Here is a 17999-nt window from a genome sequence, read left to right on the forward strand (position 1 = left end):
TCGAACATATTAACATCGAGAGGGAGGAGGTATTGGCGGTTTTAGCAGGCCTAAAAATGGATAAATCCCCAGGCCCGGACGAAATGTATCCCAGGCTGCTGTGTGAGGCAAAGGAAGAGATTGCGGGGGCTCTAACACATATATTCAGAACCTCTCTGGCCACAGGGGATGTGCCAGAGGACTGGAGAACCGCTAATGTAGTACCATTATTCAAGAAGGGGAGTAGGGAAAAACTGGGGAACTACAGGCCAGTGAGCCTAACATCAGTGGTAGGTAAATTATTGGAAAAAATTCTGAGGGACAAAATTAGTCTCCACTTGGAGAGGCAAGGATTAATCAGGGATAGTCAACATGGCTTTGTCAAGGGAAGATCATGTCTGACTAATTTGATTGAATTTTTTGAGGGGGTGACTAGGTGTGTGGATGAGGGTAACGCAGTGGATGTGGTATACATGGATTTCAGTAAGGCCTTCGATAAAGTCCCACACAGGAGACTGGTCAAGAAGGTAAGAGCCCATGGAATCCAGGGTGCCTTGGCACATTGGATACAAAACTGGCTTAGTGGCAGAAGGCAGAGGGTGATGGTCGAAGGTTGTTTTTGTGACTGGAAGCCTGTGGCCAGTGGGGTACCACAGGGATCGGTGCTGGGTCCCTTGCTGTTTGTGGTCTACATTAATGACTTGGATATGAATGTAAAAGGTATGATCAGTAAGTTCGCGGATGATACAAAAATTGGTAGGGTGGTAAATAGCGAGGAGGGTAGTCTCAGTCTGCAGGACGATATAGATGGGTTGGTCAGATGGGCGGAACAGTGGCAAATGGAATTTAACCCGGAAAAGTGCGAGGTGATGCACTTTGGGGGGACTAACAAGGCAAGGGAATACACAATGAATGGTAAGACCCTAGGCAAGACAGAGGGTCAGAGGGATCTGGGTGTGCAAGTACACAGATCCCTGAAGGCGGCGGAACAGGTGGATAAGGTGGTAAAAAAGGCATATGGGATACTTGCCTTCATTAGCCGAGGCATAGAATATAAGAGCAAGGAGGTTATGATGGAGCTGTATAAAACACTGGTTAGGCCACAGCTGGAATACTGTGTGCAGTTCTGGTCGCCACACTACAGGAAGGATGTGATCGCTTTGGAAAGGTGCAGAGGAGATTCACCAGGATGTTACCAGGGCTGGAGCGCTTCAGCTATGAAGAGAGACTGGGCAGATTGGGTTTGTTTTCCTTGGAGCAGAGGAGGCTGAGGGGGGACATGATTGAGGTGTACAAAATTATGAGGGGCATAGATAGGATGGATACTAAGGAGCTTTTTCCCTTAGTAGAAGGGTCAATAACAAGGGGGCATAAATTCAAGGTAAAGGGCAGGAGGTTTAGAGGGGATTTAAGAAAGAACTTTTTCACCCAGAGGGTGGTTGGAGTCTGGAACTCACTGCCTGAAAGGGTTGTGGAGGCAGGAACCCTCACAACATTTAAGAAGCATTTGGATGAGCACTTGAAATGCCATAGCATACAAGGCTACGGACCAAATGCTGGAATATGGGATTAGATTGGACAGGGCTTGATGGCCGGCGCGGACACGATGGGCCGAAGGGCCTCTATCTGTGCTGTATGACTCTATGACATAACAGTCATGGCACTCCACAGCACTTTTAGACATTCTGACAATGAAGTGCTATATAAATGCAAACATGTATCTTTTGACTGTTGACTGATGTGCTTCAACCAAAAAACTTAATGCAGAAAATACCAAACACATGCTCTTAAGCAGAAGGGTCACCCTCAGAAGTGAAACAACAAAGAGGACTTACAAACTATAAAAACTTCCAAAGCATAATTAAGCTACTAAACTGATCAATCCAAAACAAGAATTACATGAGCAATAATTGGGAACTTTTTCTGGTGGTGATCCAATAGAACACTTGGTGACAACAGGAGAAAAAGAACTGATGTAGCAATTTGGAATGAGGCTTTGGGTAGGCGGAAATAACACAACGTTTGCAAAGCTACTTCAAAGAACAAAGGCTGAAAGGGGCAGCGTCCCATGATATCCCTGTTTGTTTGGTTGATTAGCACTGCATTTCTATGGAGTGGTTGCATGCATGAGAAATAGTTATAAAATGTTGAATTAAAGTACTGTACATTAAAAAGTCTGATTTATCCACAAAAGGAGGAGCAGCTCAAGAACTATTATATGCATCCAACAAATGTCCACAAACATTGTTGTACAATGAAGTGCTCCTTCAGTATCCCATATTGGAATAAAGTTTAAGTTTTACACCCTCACACATTCATTTAGATTTAAGGGTGCGGCAACTGCAGAAGACCAAGTTGTGACCTCCTATGTGATTTAATAAATCATTAACATACATCAATTCAAATCTATACCACAGCGGAACTATTTATATAAACATACAATTTAAAATTTAGTCCTTACTGACCTGGATATGTGTCAACTCTTGGAACATGGACAGATTCAAAAGGTTGAGGCTGTTTTAAACAAAAACAGATTACACTCAACAGACAATCCTGTAAATAATTTTAGCCTTACCCTTAAACTATGATTGAGCATTGCATTTTGCTTTTGATTTCGGCCTTGAGTTCACTGCTTAGAGAACAGATTGGGGCCAGCTGAACTTCTTTGAAGCCAAAGCGGAATCTGAAAAGCCGGAATTTGGATTTTCTTGACTAATTAAGCTCCCCAAATCTTTAAGACTTACCCATTAGAAACTGCAAAAATAGTGGCTTCCACCATTGAAAGCCAATGACCTGCACCCTCATCAAAATAATAAAACTACAGCAGTTGAAAGAAGTCCTGAAATGAATGTCACGAACCAGTTTCACTACCATTTTTATGTTGAAGTAAACGTCTATAGATCTAATTCTGAAGGGAAAATTGCCCTGTATATTCTGTCAGTTCGCATTCTGCAGCCATACCAGATGGGAAACTTACCCCTGGTTTTAAGCTAACCTGCCCACCGGGAACGGGGAAGATTTGGGGTCGGACACCTGTTCTATGCCCCGTCTGATTTTACTCTCCATTGGAGTCAAAAAATCGGGCGGCGTGTAATATGGCCATCTGACCCGAACCCACCCCGCTATTGCTGTGTGTGTTCGGTTGAAATCTGGTTCAAATCAGGCTGCCACAACTCTAAGGTACAATAGCGTGCATAGTCTGACAGAAGCTGAAAGTTACTTCAGCAGATGCTGAAACTGCGTTGCAACAGAAAGTGACAACAGTTCTGTACTCTGCACCCAGGGCAATAAAGCACATGTCATCTTACATTACTGTAAGAATGTACCTCAGTCCCGGCTACTGATGGCACAATATGGCCTTGTTATATGACACCATATTACCTCATTACATCCAGTGATGTGCCATGGATTCAACATCACCTGAAACTGGTTTGACATTACCCAAACCCTTGTTATCCAAGCTGTCAGATGGATTTGAATTCATATGCTAAAGGTGGCAAGCCAGTATTGTAATGCACCATGCTTGCAATTTTTAAGGGCCACATTTAAGAGGTTAAAATCATTAAAACTGACTTGAAAATCTAAGTTGCTACTGGTCATGACCCCAACTGCAACAAATGTGAATTCTTAACAAATTAAAAACCTTCTATAGAGCAAGTTTTGACATATTATTTACCTCACAATTTCAGTCGTTCAAACTGAGGACCACATTTAAGAGGTTTAATTGACATGAAAATCTAAGTTGCTACTGGTCATGACCCTAACAGCAACAAAGTTCATGCTTTATTCAGAGGATCATTGTAATTGTATACGGATAGTCTCTGTCTTGCATAAATAAATGGTCATGATTGAAATAACTGCTAACAATTGCAAATAATTACTAATTTGCACTTTGTAAGTGAAGTCAATTTGCAGAAATACTTACAGTTTTTATTGAAGTATCATCTGCAAAGAAAAAAAAAGTCAGTTACAGAAATTACACGTTTATCTTTTCATAAAGCAGAATAAGCCACTGAATTGATTCTCGAAATCATAGGTGGGTTTTTGGGCCTCCACCTGGCAGGAACAGGGCAGTAGCACCCCACACAATGGTGGACAATGACCTACTTCCCTATTGGCAGTGTCGTTGCTGAAATCTTTCCCTGAACTTACTGCTGGGTGGCTGCAGTGGCCCGGAGTCAAGTGGTAGACCACTTAAAATGCAAATTGGGGCCTATGACGTACGTTGCCATTTTTGGACTGAACTGGGCATATCGTGTGCTGTGCACGCTCCAATCAGTATCAGCTGGCAGCCCGGCCAAAGAGGATCCCAAAGTTATTCATTTTTGTGGGGCTGGGAGGAGCAGTAGTACTCTCCCAGGCTCCACAAAACTAGCCTGGCCGCTGCTGCTCCGGCACCCCCACCTCCACCTCCAGACATCGGGGCCACCCCATGTAACTATGACTGCAATTCTTCAATGGCTGTAAAGCACTTTTAGACATGCTGAAGACAAGAAAGGTGTTATACAAATGCAAGTTCTTTCTTTCTTGGACTTGTAAGAGGTCACTGTGCTGTAAGTGGCTAAGTTGGACTCTCCCTTGTCTCCACATACCTAAATCATTTGGACGTGAGCATAGAGGGAATAATATAACAATTTGTGATCGTACCATATTAGGATGCATGGTGAGATGTGAGGATGAATGGAGCAGACTGAGGATAGAGATAGATTAGGGAAGTGGGCAAATAGGTGGCAAATGGGAAGTAGTAGATTTTAGGTAAAAGAAAGAGAATAGAAATATATCCCATATGGTAAAGTTCTCAATACATAGAAACATAGAAGATAGGAGCAGGAGTAGGCCATTCGGCCCTTCAAGCCTGCTCCGCCATTCAATGTGATCATGGCTGATCATCCAAATTCAGTACCCTGTCCCTGCCTTTTCCCCATATCCCTTGATCCCTTTAGCCTCAAGAAATATATCCAACTCTTTCTTGAATATATTTAATGAACTGGCCTCCACCGCCCTCTGTGGCAGAGAATTCCACAGGTTCACCACTCTCTGGGTGAAGAAATTCCTCCTCATTTCAGTCCTAAATGGCTTACCCCTTATCCTTAGACTATGACCCCTGGTTCTGGACTCCCCGGCCATCAGAAACATCCTTCCTGCATCTAGTCTGTCCAGACCTGACAGAATTTTATAGGTTTCGATGAGATCCCCTCTCAATCTTCTAAACTCCAGTGAGTATAAGCCCAATCGACACAATCTCTCCTCATACGTCATTCCTGCCATCCCAGGTATCAGCCTGGTGAATCTTCGCTGCACTCCCTCCATGGCAAGAACGTCCTTCCTCAGGTAAGGTGACCAAAACTGCGCACAATACTCAAGGTGCGGTCTCACCAAGGCCCTGTACAACTGTAGCAAGACATCCTTGTTCCTGTACTCGAACCCTCTTGCTACGAAGGCCAACATACCATTTGCCTTCTTAACCGCCTGCTGCACCTGCATGCTTACCTTCAGCGACTGGTGCACAAGGACACCCAGGTCTCTTTGCACTTCCCCTTCTCCCAATCTATTGCCATTCAAATAATAATCAGCCTTCCTGTTTTTGCCACCAAAGTGGATAACCTCACATTTATCCACATTATAGTGCATTTGCCATGTTTCTGCCCAATCACCCAACCTGTCCAAATCGTACTGGAGTTTCCCGACATCCTCCTCGCAGCTTACCCTCCCACCCAGCTTTGTGTCGTCTGCAAATTTGGAGATATTACATCCAATTCCCTCGTCCAGATCATTAATATATATTGTGAACAGCTGGGGTCCGGGGACCGATCCTTGCGGTACGCCACTAGTCACTGCCTGCCACTCGGAAAATGACCCGTTTATTCCAACTTTTTGCTTTCTGTCCGCCAACCAGTTCTCTATCCAAGTCAATACCTTGCCCCCAATCCCATGTGCCTTAATTTTGCACGCTAATCTCTTGTGTGGGACCTTATCGAAAGCCTTCTGAAAGTCCAAATACACCACATCCACTGGTTCTCCCTTATCTATTTTACCAGTTACATCCTCAAAAAATTCCAGTAGATTCCAATAGAGAGGGGGAAAACAGAGATCTTGGAGTGCAGTTTAACAGTTCTTGAGCAGTGATTGAGGATGGGCAAAATCATTAAAAGGGAAATTATATTCTGGGTTTTAGATATAGGGGCAATGAATAACAAGGTGCTATTAATGAATCTGTAGTTAGGCCACAGTTGAAATCAGTTTTGGGCATTCCAAAACAGAAAAGATAAGAGAGTACATAACAAAAACAATTTGCATTTATATAGTGCCTTTAATGTAGAAAAACTTCCCAGGACATTTTACAGATATGTCAATAAAAACTGCTGAGCTGAAGGAAGTATTAGGGGTGGTGAGCAAAAGCTTGGCCAAAGAGGTGAGTTTTAAGGAGGGCCTTAAAGGAGAAGAGGGAGGTGGAGAGGCAGACAGGTTTAGAGAGGGGATTCCAGAGAAGCTGAAGGGACGGCTACCTGTATAAACGTATATATTGGCTACTATCACTAACAGTAATTTGTAGGCTATAGTTATGATGATAGACTTGAAAAAACACGGACATTACTCTCTGAACAGAGAAAGTTAATGGGAAATCCATTAGAAGTTTTCAAAATTTTGAAAGGCTTTGGATAGCCTAAATAGTGAAACATTAATTCCACTGCTCGGTGAAATGGTAACGAGAGCGTATTACTTAAAATTACTACAAGAATCATAAAGGGGGATGTTAGAAGATATTTGTCAGGCAAAGACTTATTACAATACGGAGTGCATTATCACAAGTGGCTATTGAAGCCAAATAAATCATGACCTTTAAGAGGGAATTAGATAAGTACTTGAAGAAGATTAAATTTTGGGGGGATAGAGCAGCGAAATGGGATAACAGTATGTAGCTCCAATGGGAAACTGGCACAATGAGACCGATGGCCTTTGATGCTGAAATTGTGGTGCAAATGGGAGTTGTACACCATTTTTACAGGAAATAGTCATTGTTTATATGAAAGAGGTACCCCATGTATATGGCTGATGCTCCGAGTTAAGATGCTAGACAAGTTAATTAATTATTAACAAAATGTGTTTGTTGCTCAGATCTGGGCTCTTCTGCAATGGTGATCCTACAATATACTCAGTTACAGTTCAGACTTACCGGAGGGACCATTAATTTTACTGCGAAGTGCTCACCCGAATCTGTTAAACAGTTCAGTACTGAGAACATTTAAAATCATATTTCTTGTATAATCTAAAACTATACAGACCATAGAATTCAAAGCGGTGTCTAGAAACAATTATTGAATTACTAATTCAGAAATTTGTCATATTTATGCAGTGAAATACTATATTTCATAAAGCTATAAGACACAACAGTTTCTGACTCACCGATATTTAATCAGATGTGACAACTATCAATGTTATCTCGGTGAATCCCAACTACCAAACATAAAATCTATGCATCTATTCACATGCTTACCTCTCAAAGTCACTCAATTTCACGAATACCCTTCCATTATGTGGCATGATACACACACTTTCTTCATTTCTGAGGTGTTCCGAGATGAACAAGCTCACATCATTTCATGGCACACTTTTAATTCATTATTAATTCATGAAGTGCTAAATAATTTCTGTCCTCTATTAGCACCAGATTCTACAGTTTCATTCCAGGTTATTGTTTGTTACCTTTGTAGCTTTAAATATTTATAAATGCTACATGCTGTGTAAATGCTACATAAATGTCTGAGAGACTTTTTTCCATTAAACAGGTACTCATATCTCTAGATTGCAAGCATGTGGCCAGAGTTATGGTAATACCTCTTGCTAGAGACCCATCTTTTTGAGCTAAGCTTCACCACTAATTATAATAGAGCTAGGAATGCTAAGGAACGATTTATATCTTCAGAGATTGTTATAACAAAGATTTACTATCTTTGTTAGGGTTATGCTGACAAATCAAATATAAAATTTCTTGCATTATTATAATTCAGTAAAAGATAGATTATTTTTCAATGGAACACTCTCATTAGTATTACCTAACATTATTACAATCCTGCCCTGCAATCACATCTCTCCTACCATGTGATGCAAAGTTTTTTTTTATGTTCATGGGATGTGGGCGTCGCTGGTAAGGTCAGCATTTATTGCCCATCCCTAATTGCCCTTGAGAAGGTGGTGGTGAGCCACCATTTCAGAGGGCAGTTAAGAGTCAACCACATTGCTGTGGGTCTGGAGTCACGTATAGGCCAGACCGGGTAAGGGCGGCAGATTTCCTTTCCTAAAGGACATTAATGAACCAGATGGGTTTTTACGAAAATCCGATAGTTTCATGGTCACCATTACTGATACTAGCTTTTTATTCCAGGTTTATTTAATTAACTGAATTTAAATTCCCCAGCTGCCGTGGTGGGAATGTCACAAAAGTCAAAGGCAATAATGTCACAAAAGTCAAAGGCAATGTCACAAAAGTCAAAGGTAATAATGACAAGGGTTTGCAGGGACAAAAGTTGTGGCAGTGATGGAATAGAAAAAAATCCAATCACAAAATTTGAATGAAAAGTGCAATGATTTAAAAAAAATTACATCTTTCATGGTTTATTACTTTGGATCAAGGTTTTCTCTGCTATTTGTAGCAAAATGGTCATTACATTCTTTTTGCTTGGTTACAATCTCACTGCAAATAATATTTACATAATTTGGATACAGCTCAGTTACATAAGAAAGAAAGACTTACATTTATATAGCACCTTTCACGACCACCAGACGTCTCAAGGTGCTTTACAGCCAATGAAGTACTATTTGATAATCTGTTTTTGTTATGTTAATTGAGGGATAAATATTGGCCAGGACACCGGGGATAACTCCCCTGCTCTTCTTCGAAATAGTGCCGTGGGATCTTTTACGTCCACCTGAGAGAGCAGACGGTTTAACATCTCATCCAAAAGACAGCACCTCTGACAGTGCGACACTCCCTCAGTACTGCACTAGACTGCCAGCCTAGCTTTATGTGCTCAAGTCCCTGGCGTGGGACTTGAACCCACAACCTTCTGACTCAGAGGCGAGTGCGCTACCAACTGAGCCACAGCTAACATATATATCAAAGTGAAGGATGTTAGTGTTAGCAAATTGAACATTTTTTTCAGAGTTATATACTCAGTCTCATCAATAATAATTCTCAAGTATGGAATAGCATTCCAAAATGTAAAATGAAGCTCCCTCTACACTGCCCCCGCAAAATCTCTTTAATCCTAATCTCAGAAGTGTGTATCAATGATTTTTCCCCACTGCCTAAACTAGCCATTCTTGTAGCCTTTCTGCATGAGACTGTCAAACTGGCCTGCAATCTTCACACAGAATCAGAGAAACCCCACAGTGCAGATAGAGGCCATTTCGGCCCATCGAGCCTGCACCGACACATATCCCACCCGATCCCCGTAACCCCTACACCAACACATATCCCACCCTATCCCCGTAACCCCACGTATTTAATCCCCCTAACACTAAGGGTCAATTTATCATAGCCAATCATCCTAACCCGCACATCTTTGCTGTCAATCCATGGGCACTAGAAAGTGAGTTGAAATTGCCCCAAACTAATTCCATGTACAACCCTTACCAAAGGCAGAGAGGATTCTCATCTTGTTAGTCTAGGGTAGATTCAAATTCCTCTCATGGAGCTGAAACTGAGGGGGATTGACAGGGTAGATGCTGAGAGGTTGTTTCCCCCTGGCTGGAGTGTCTAGAACTAGGGGGCACAGTCTCAGGATAAGGGGTAGACCATTTAAGACTGAGATGAGGAGGAATTTCTTCATTTAGAGGGTTGTGAATCTTTGGAATTCTCTGCCCCAGAGGGCTGTGAATGCTGAGTGAGTATATTCAAGGCTGAGATAGATTTTTGGACTCTAGGGGAATCAAGGGATATGGAGATCGAGCGGGAAAGTGGAGTTAAGGTCGATGATCAGCCATGATCTTATTGAATGGCGGTGCTTATGGCCTACTCCTGTTCCTATTTCTTATGTTATGAAACACAGCATGCAAAATTAGTGGATTTTCAACCCAAATACAGTACTTACATCCTTCTAAGCTTACATCCTCATTCTGTCCCTTTGAAGTTAACTCGGAATCCTTGACGGTGCTCTGATGGCTGTCAAGATACTGTTCAGAGGTAATATGAGTTAATTCCTGTTCTTCAGCAGGTCTCATCGAGATCTGGATGTGAGACCTGGAGTAATAATAGCCATGACCCGCTGGGCAGATTTCATTAAACACAGCTGAAATAAAACAAAAATTCTATATAAAATGCTATTAAGGCAGGAATACAATTGTTGTACTGTCAAATTGTTGAAAGGATGAATGCCTGAAGGCCAAGACTGAAAGTTTAAAAAGTCAATCATTTTATGATTATTAAACTTAGCGTAGTTCTGTCCCCTGTTGTCCATGGACCGGTTACACATCATAAATCTTTTCCCTTAGTGGCAGTGAGAGTACTGCACCATTTGTTATAATTATTTTGTTTCAATTTGACTGCTGAGCACACTTGGATGACTTTGACAGACTGTGCAAAGGCACTACTGTGTGTGTTTATAAAAAAAATATTATACTTTTGAAAATTAACCTCCGATATAATGGGAGAAAATGCAGATAGTTCTTAGATTAAGGAAAATAAGCGATCCATGCCTTGTCGACACGATTATATTGCACCTGCAGCACTTGCGAGTCATCCAACTTGATGCCATTCGTTGATTTATTTGCCGTAATCCATATTTTCTCTTTTGTATTTTGTTATTTAATTTATCTGTTCATAGGCCCCATATAATTCCACAAAGTTCTTGGCAACTGTCTCAAAAGTGTACACGCCATACCATCTCTCCCAAAACACCGTGGCCCCAATTCCCCAACCCAATATATACAGTATCCTAGAAAACAACTGCAATTTCACTAACCATATTTCCACTGAGGAGTTATAAACCAGATGTGCAGGGTTTGCCCCTTGTCTCCAAGCAGCCAGTTTTTTTTAACCGTGCAGGAGCAAACAATGAGGGATGGATGAGTGATTCAATACAAAAGCATTATGGCAGCTGCCAGGAGAGCAGGCCCAGAGCTACATGATGCACTATTGGTCATCATATATCAGTTGCACATTAGTAGAGTGGAACTCAGATTGCTGAAGGTAGTCACATTTTGTGAAGGATCCCACAGGGCAACATGGGTGCGGTCAGCGACACCTTGACTTAAGGGAATCTTGCAAATCTTGAGGGAATCCAAATAGGGGCCCATTTCCCATTGTAATCTATTTTCTCATACAAGATCCTAGCACCCATATGCATCATCTGCAAAATTGATAAAGATGGCGAAGAGCAATAGGCCGAGCTGATACTTAAGGGATTCCACTCGCAACCAGTCTACATCCAGAACCACTACAGGTACACTATCCCTTATCTGAAAGCCTTGGGACCAGCTGAGTTTCGGTTTTCGGAATTTTTCGGATTTCAGATGGTATTATTATAAGACTGGGAAATTTGTATTTAATATAAATTTTAAAAGTTCAGGCTACCTCTTGCGACTGTTCCGTGTCTCATTCCCCTTCCTGCTTCTCTGGAAAGCCGGATATCGGCTGACTCCTACTAAGCTGGCCCGCAAATCAGGTCGGGGGTCGGGTGGGGGGGGGGGGAGAAAAGAATATTGGACGGGCCGCGGTTCAGGTCGGGGGGGAAAAAGAATATCGGACGGGCCGCGGTTCAGGTCGGGGGGGGGGGGTGTTCCGGGGTCGGGGGGGTCCGGGGGGAGAAAGGAATATTGGACGGGCCGCGGTTCGGGTCGGGTGGGGGAGAAAAGAATATCGGACGGGCCGCGGTTCGGGTCGGGTGGGGGAGAAAAGAATATCGGACGGGCCGATGCAGCTATCGGACGGGCCGCTGTATTGTTGGGTTCACTCTCCCGGTACCTCCTTCACACTGCCCGGCTCGGCCTGCAATCTCCTACCCAGGAGGGAACTCTGTGACCCTCTGCCCTGCTCAGCGTAAGTCGTGCGCCACTCTGGTCATGTCGTGCGCACAATTTACGCTGAACGAAAAAACTTTCGGTTTTTAGAGGTTTTCGGAAGTTCGGATAAAGGATAGTCCACCTCTACTATTAATAATAATATTCTGTCTATCAGAATGCAACCAATGCCTTATCCAACCCAAAACCTGCCCACTAATCCCCAGGACTCTTAGCTTATTAAGTATTGTATGGCACCTTGTCAAAGGCTTTTTGAAAATCAAGGTATACAATGTCAACCGGGTTATCTACATCCAACAAAAGCAACTTACTCAAAAAATTTCAACCAGGTTGGGGAGATATGACCTGCTTTTCCAGAAGGGATTTCTAGTAATCCCTTCTCAGCCAAGGGGGTTATACGGTGTATCTCTAATGATCCCTTCCAGCAACTTACCTATAATAGAAATGAAGCTAATCAGCCTATTGCTCAGTTCTGACCTATTGCACTTTTTAAATATTGGCACCACATGGGCCTCTCTCCAATCCATTGGAACAATCCCAAACATCAGAAATCTGTTAAATATATGAACAAGTGGCTTGCAGAACATAGCCCCCCATTTCTTTGAGCACCCTCAGGTGAAAGCCATCTGGGTCAGCAGCCCGATTTGTTTTGAGAACCCTTAATCAAGGCAGGACTATATCTGCACCCACATTGATATGTTTAACTTTAGCATCAACCCTACGATGCATTATTGGTAACTCAGCATTGTCTTCTCAGTGAAGACTGATGCATAGTGGCCATTCAAATGTGCTGCCATATTCTGGAAGTCCACCTGGATCTGCCCCGAGGAAGCTTTTAATGGCTATCTGACTTCTAACATAGCTGAAAAAGACCTTGCTATTTCTACCACATCTATCCACTATTTTCCTCTCCAATATCCTTCTAGCTGCTCTGACAGAAGCTTTTGTTGCCTTTAGCTGAAATCAGTATCTATCCCTGTTCTCCTGAAAATGATTTTCTTCAGGCCCGTAAAAATATTTGCTCTTGAACATGATGTGTTAACCAATTTGGCTTTGTTCTATTTTCTTTTACTTCTAAGGACATACTTGGTTTCTTTTTGCATTAAGATGGCTTTGAAGGCATTCTATTTTGCATGGTATTCTGTCTGCCTGGTAGGGCTGCCCAATCAACTTGGCTCAAATCACCGACCACCTTTGCAAATTTAGCCCTCTTAAAATCTGCTACTAACATTAACATTTTCAGAAGCTTTGGTTTGGCTGGTCAAGGTACATAGGGACACCACCACCTCCAAGTCCCCCTCCAAGTCACACGCCATCTGGACTTGGACATGTATCGCCGCTCCTTGATCGTCACTGGGCCAAACTTCTAGAACTCCCTACCTAACAGCATTGTGGGAGCATCTTCACCACACAAGGCTTGGATTGAAAAAGCACAACTCCCAAAAAATTAGTATTCTGCATTAAAGTAGAAGCTAATACAGAATGCTCAGAAAGTGGTCCTTGAATCCACTTGAATACTTTTTTCATGCTGCCTTCCATTTACAGGGCGGGCCACAAATGGCATGGGAGAGAAATGCAATGAGGGGCCTGACAGCTGTATTTAAATACCAGGAGCCAGTACTTTCCCGGATACTGTCAATCACCAACATTATGTTTAAAGGAAAATTTCAGCAGCAGTTTTTTTTATGGGCAAGGGTTCAACACTAGGGCTCCCAGACCCAATTTCCCTCTTCTAGCAACCCTAATCACCAAACATGTGGAACACAGGAGGAAAATCTATGCCAATACAGCTGTTCCAGCCTCCCCCCACCCTGCAATCAAGACATTATAGAGGGTCTATTAGATCTGCCACTTGATGATGCACTAACTAGGAGATGTGGTTAGGTATAGATAAGCATGAATGCGTTTTCTAACATTGTATGCAAAATGGAAGTTCTATTGTGACAGCAGAGTGATAGTTTATATGTAATTATTAATAGGAAGGATGTGAAGGCCCTTGAGAGGGTGCAGAGGAGATTTACCAGATTGGTTCCGGGGATGGGGGATCTTAGCTACAAGGACTGGTTGGAGAAGCTGGATTTGTTTTCATTAGAGCAAAGGAGGTTGAGGGGTGATTTGATAGAGGTGTACTAGATTATGACGGGTTTGGATAGGCTAGACGGGGAAAGGCTGTTCCCACTAGTTGATGGTACAAGGTCTAGGGGACACAGATTTAAGGTTTTGGGCAAGAGATACAGGGGAGACGTGAGGAAAAACTTTTTTACACAGCAAGTGTTGAAGGCCTGGAACTCGCTGCCGATGTAAGTGGTGGAAGCGGAGACACTCAATGTTTTCATGGGGAGACTGGATAGCCACTTGAGGGAAATAAATTTGCAGGGCTACGGGGATACCACGGGGGAATGGGACTGACTGGATTGCTCTAGAGAGCTGGCACGGATTTGATGGGCTGAATGGTCTCCTTCTGTGCCGTTATGACTCTATAGTGGAAAAATTTGGTTGCTTTGTGCCTCCAGTTAGCGCCTAAGAGGGCACAAAACAACTAGCGTCCGGGCGCGGCGCTGCCAACGCCTCCCGCGATATTCAGCAGGAGCTTAGTGGCGGCGGTAACCGTTAGCGGCTCACGGCGCTGCGCCGCCGGCGATGACGTCATCACCATGCGCAGCACCCCGGCCGCGATCTTCGGTAGCGCCCCCTGACTTACCGCTGGACGCTATGTCCAACGGGGTCAGGGGAGCCTACCTGTGGCCGGGGCGGCGCTAATTAAAGGCAAGGTGCCGGGCGGTCATTTTTGTTGCTGGCCGCCTGCCAGCACCTGCCCCCGTTGCCGCCCCCGGCCTCCTCTTCAGTCCCCCCGCGGAGTGCCGGCTGCGCTCCATGAGCCCGGCACTTCTCTTGAGTGTCGGGCTCTTCTGCCAGCACTCCGATTCCTGGTGGCCCAGCTGGGCCCCAGGTCGCGCTGCGCAAGGCCCCTCTCCTTTAAGAAGGGGAGGAAAGCTTGCAGTACCACGGCATGGTGCTGCGATATTCCCTCGCAGCGCCCCAAGAGGGAGGCGGGGCGCTTCCAGTAGCGCCCCGCTTCCCTCTTGGGGCGCTACCAATGAATTTTGGCCATGGGAGTGCTAATTTTTTCGGGGCGCTAAAAGTAACGCCCCGGCGAAGTTAGCGCCCCAAAGAGGACGCGACTCAATTTTCCCCCCATGACTCTAAGTTATCATAAAGGCTCCAATTTTAAAGAGGGAGCAGTACGGTGTGCGCAATCTTAACAGCCGGGCCTCATTATCATAACTTTCATCAGAGTCTCATCTGAACCCGCCAGTTGCACTGCCCGGCCAGCGGGTGGGAGCGGAAGATCGCAGGCAGGAAGCCACAGCCAGTAGGTGCAACAAAATTATAAAATCAAGTATTTTATGACCAAACAACAAAATGGCAGTTTTTTGACTACTTTTGACCAATTACTACCCGCAGGATTGGTAAGTGGTTAGAGGGGGGTGTCGGGGGGTGGCCAAAGGCGATCGGTGTAGTTGGGGTGGGAACCCAAGGTAAGGGTGGCCCAAGGCTTTCTTGTGAGGCCTGGAGAAGCATTCCTGTTCCTCCTTGCAGCACAAGGAAACCTAAAAAGAAATGAAAAACTGACCTGCCTGGGCATCTGTTGGCCCACAATCCCTCTCCCGGCATATTTGCTTGACAGGGAAGCAGTCACTGCTCCCTCGCTCAGGCCTCGTACTAAAATAGCTGTTAAAATCAGGGCCAAAAAGAGGAAATCTCAATTTCAACAACTTAAAAAAAAATCAATTATAACTTCCCAGCTTTTAATACTTGGCACCACAATAAATCATCAGTAAACGATGGTAGTTCCAAGGTTTTCACTGTAGAGATAGGTACACATGGATACTGCAAAGTATACATGTTTTAATTTCATTACTTTGTAGCAGTACCACCGAGTGTCCCTTACTTACCGTACATAATTCCCTTTAACGTAACGATGAAGCCGGTGCGGGACTTTCCTCCTTTTGGAGCGCGGGCGAACGCGATGACGCGGGTTAATGCGATGACGTCACGTCGCACATCACGTGACCGTCCCAAGCGCGGGCAAACGTGGTGACGTCATCACGCAAGTCACGTGACTACCCAAGCGTCGGAAGAACGCGATGACGTCATCACGCAATCCACGGGACTGCCTACTCAGTCCTCGTGGCGTCTCCGTCTGGTGAAGACCTATTTTATGGCTCTCCTGTAGCGAGCTCAGTAACCTGTTTGAATTCCTCTGTTCCTGCATTAAAAACCTTTTTGATTGTTCTCCTGGAGTCGAACTCGATTATTAAGTAGGAATTCGTCCAATACCTGCATAGGTGAACCCGAATACCTACAACTTCACCCTTTGCAAAGTAGATTTCTATTTGGTAAATTTATTACATTAAAACCAATCTTTTCTAAGCCAGGTCTCAAGTTCTAAATAAACTTCAGGATAATTTAGAATCATTTTTGATCCACAGATGATTGTTTCCTGACATATTTTCAGTATGAGGGAGATTACATTGCAGTGACATTTCCCAGATGGGTTATTACTTGATACCTCGGATACTGTTCAAACAAGGAACAGAAACGTTTCGATGGCAAGGTTTCACCATTTGCACTATTTTAATGATCTATTATTGTTTTGAAAAAAAACTCCACAGAACTTGACCACATTGTTTCACACAGCATGGAAGGACATCATCGACTTCCTGTGCTTGTGGTGTAACAAATTTTAAATATAGGTAAAGTACAACTAGCAGAGATTAACAAGTTCAACAATTTCAGATAATAATCCCTGCCCCCATTTTTCATGCTGTATGTTTTTTGCCATTCCCATTTGCAACATTTTATCTTTCCTGCCTCTTACAAAAGTACAGTATATTCTTTCAATTCCTTCCTCCCCTCCGAAACTGCCCCCCCCCCTCCTGTCTCTGCACCAGCTTAATATGTTACATCTCCAGCTTTTTCCAGTTCTGATGAAGGATCCCAGACCTGAAATGTTAACTCTGTTTCTCCCTCCATGGATGCTGCCTGGCCTGCTGAGTATTTCCAGCGTTTTCTGTTGTTATACCAGAGATTACTTCAATTCTGATCTTCTATAGCTTCCTATAAACGGATATCCATCTCTTTTACCTTCAGCTATCTATGCAGAACAGTGGCACAGTATGTCTAAAAGATTATTACCTGAGCCATGAAGTGGACACTTTTCACAGTTTTTACCCCATCCTTTGCCCACACGGCTGCAGCAGCAGATCTGCTTCGCAATTTGCTGAGAAAGAGGCAGGGAGCAGTTTCCTTTTGACAATGATCTGAAACAGAGTCCCTTTTCTGCAGAAACAGCCTTGTCCGCTGTAAAGGAGAGCAAGTTACAAAAATAATTAACAATTTGATTCACAGAAGGTTAACCATCTCCAATCTACAATTAACTTATTGTACCCCAACACCCCTGATTCACTGCATTAGAATTCTAGAAAGCTGCAAAACCCCAAATTACTTCCGTATTTTAAAAAAATCTAAAATGAAATAATCTTATAGACAGGACCATGGCATGGTGCATTGATGCGCCTACGTACAGTACTGTATTATGGAGTGTTATGGAATGCCTCGTTTATCTACAGAAGTGACTACTCGTCAAAATTAATGAATTGGCTGTAAACGCTTTGGGATGTCCTGAAGATGTATAAGCAGGTATATAAACAGAAGTTCTTTTTTTTTGTTCTTTTCAATTATATATGAACTACTTTGAAAATGTGGGCAAAATATTTTTTCTCTGTAGCTCCATTACTGCTCCCAGCTTCTCAATGAGAATCTCCCTGTATCTCAGCCTGGGAAAAAGAGGAAGAGCAAGGGAGAGATGCCAGGCTGTTCCGAGAACAGCCGAGGTGTTCAATGCCTATATACAAGTGTATCTGCAACCAGAGGTGCACCTTCCCCACAAATCACCGTGTGTATTTACCTAGCTATCAGGTAGACAAAAACACACTCAG

General features: G+C 43.5%; 1 protein-coding gene across 1 annotated transcript in view; it reads right to left on the reverse strand.

Moving 5' to 3' along the window:
- LOC147109099 (latent-transforming growth factor beta-binding protein 2-like) overlaps positions 1-17999 on the reverse strand; it is an 817740-nt gene that overhangs the window by 298288 nt on the left and 501453 nt on the right. Inside the window, exons 11-14 of the mRNA XM_086002712.1 lie at positions 17197-17361; positions 10071-10268; positions 3905-3924; positions 2445-2493 (exon numbers count right to left, since the gene is read on the reverse strand). Of these exons, the coding sequence (XP_085858838.1) occupies positions 2445-2493; positions 3905-3924; positions 10071-10268; positions 17197-17361 (432 nt within the window). The remainder of the gene's footprint in view (positions 1-2444; positions 2494-3904; positions 3925-10070; positions 10269-17196; positions 17362-17999) is intronic.

This window comes from Somniosus microcephalus, chromosome 12, assembly GCF_052327205.1.
Source record: "Somniosus microcephalus isolate GS21.2 chromosome 12, FLI_Smic_1.0, whole genome shotgun sequence".
NCBI lineage: Eukaryota > Metazoa > Chordata > Chondrichthyes > Squaliformes > Somniosidae > Somniosus > Somniosus microcephalus.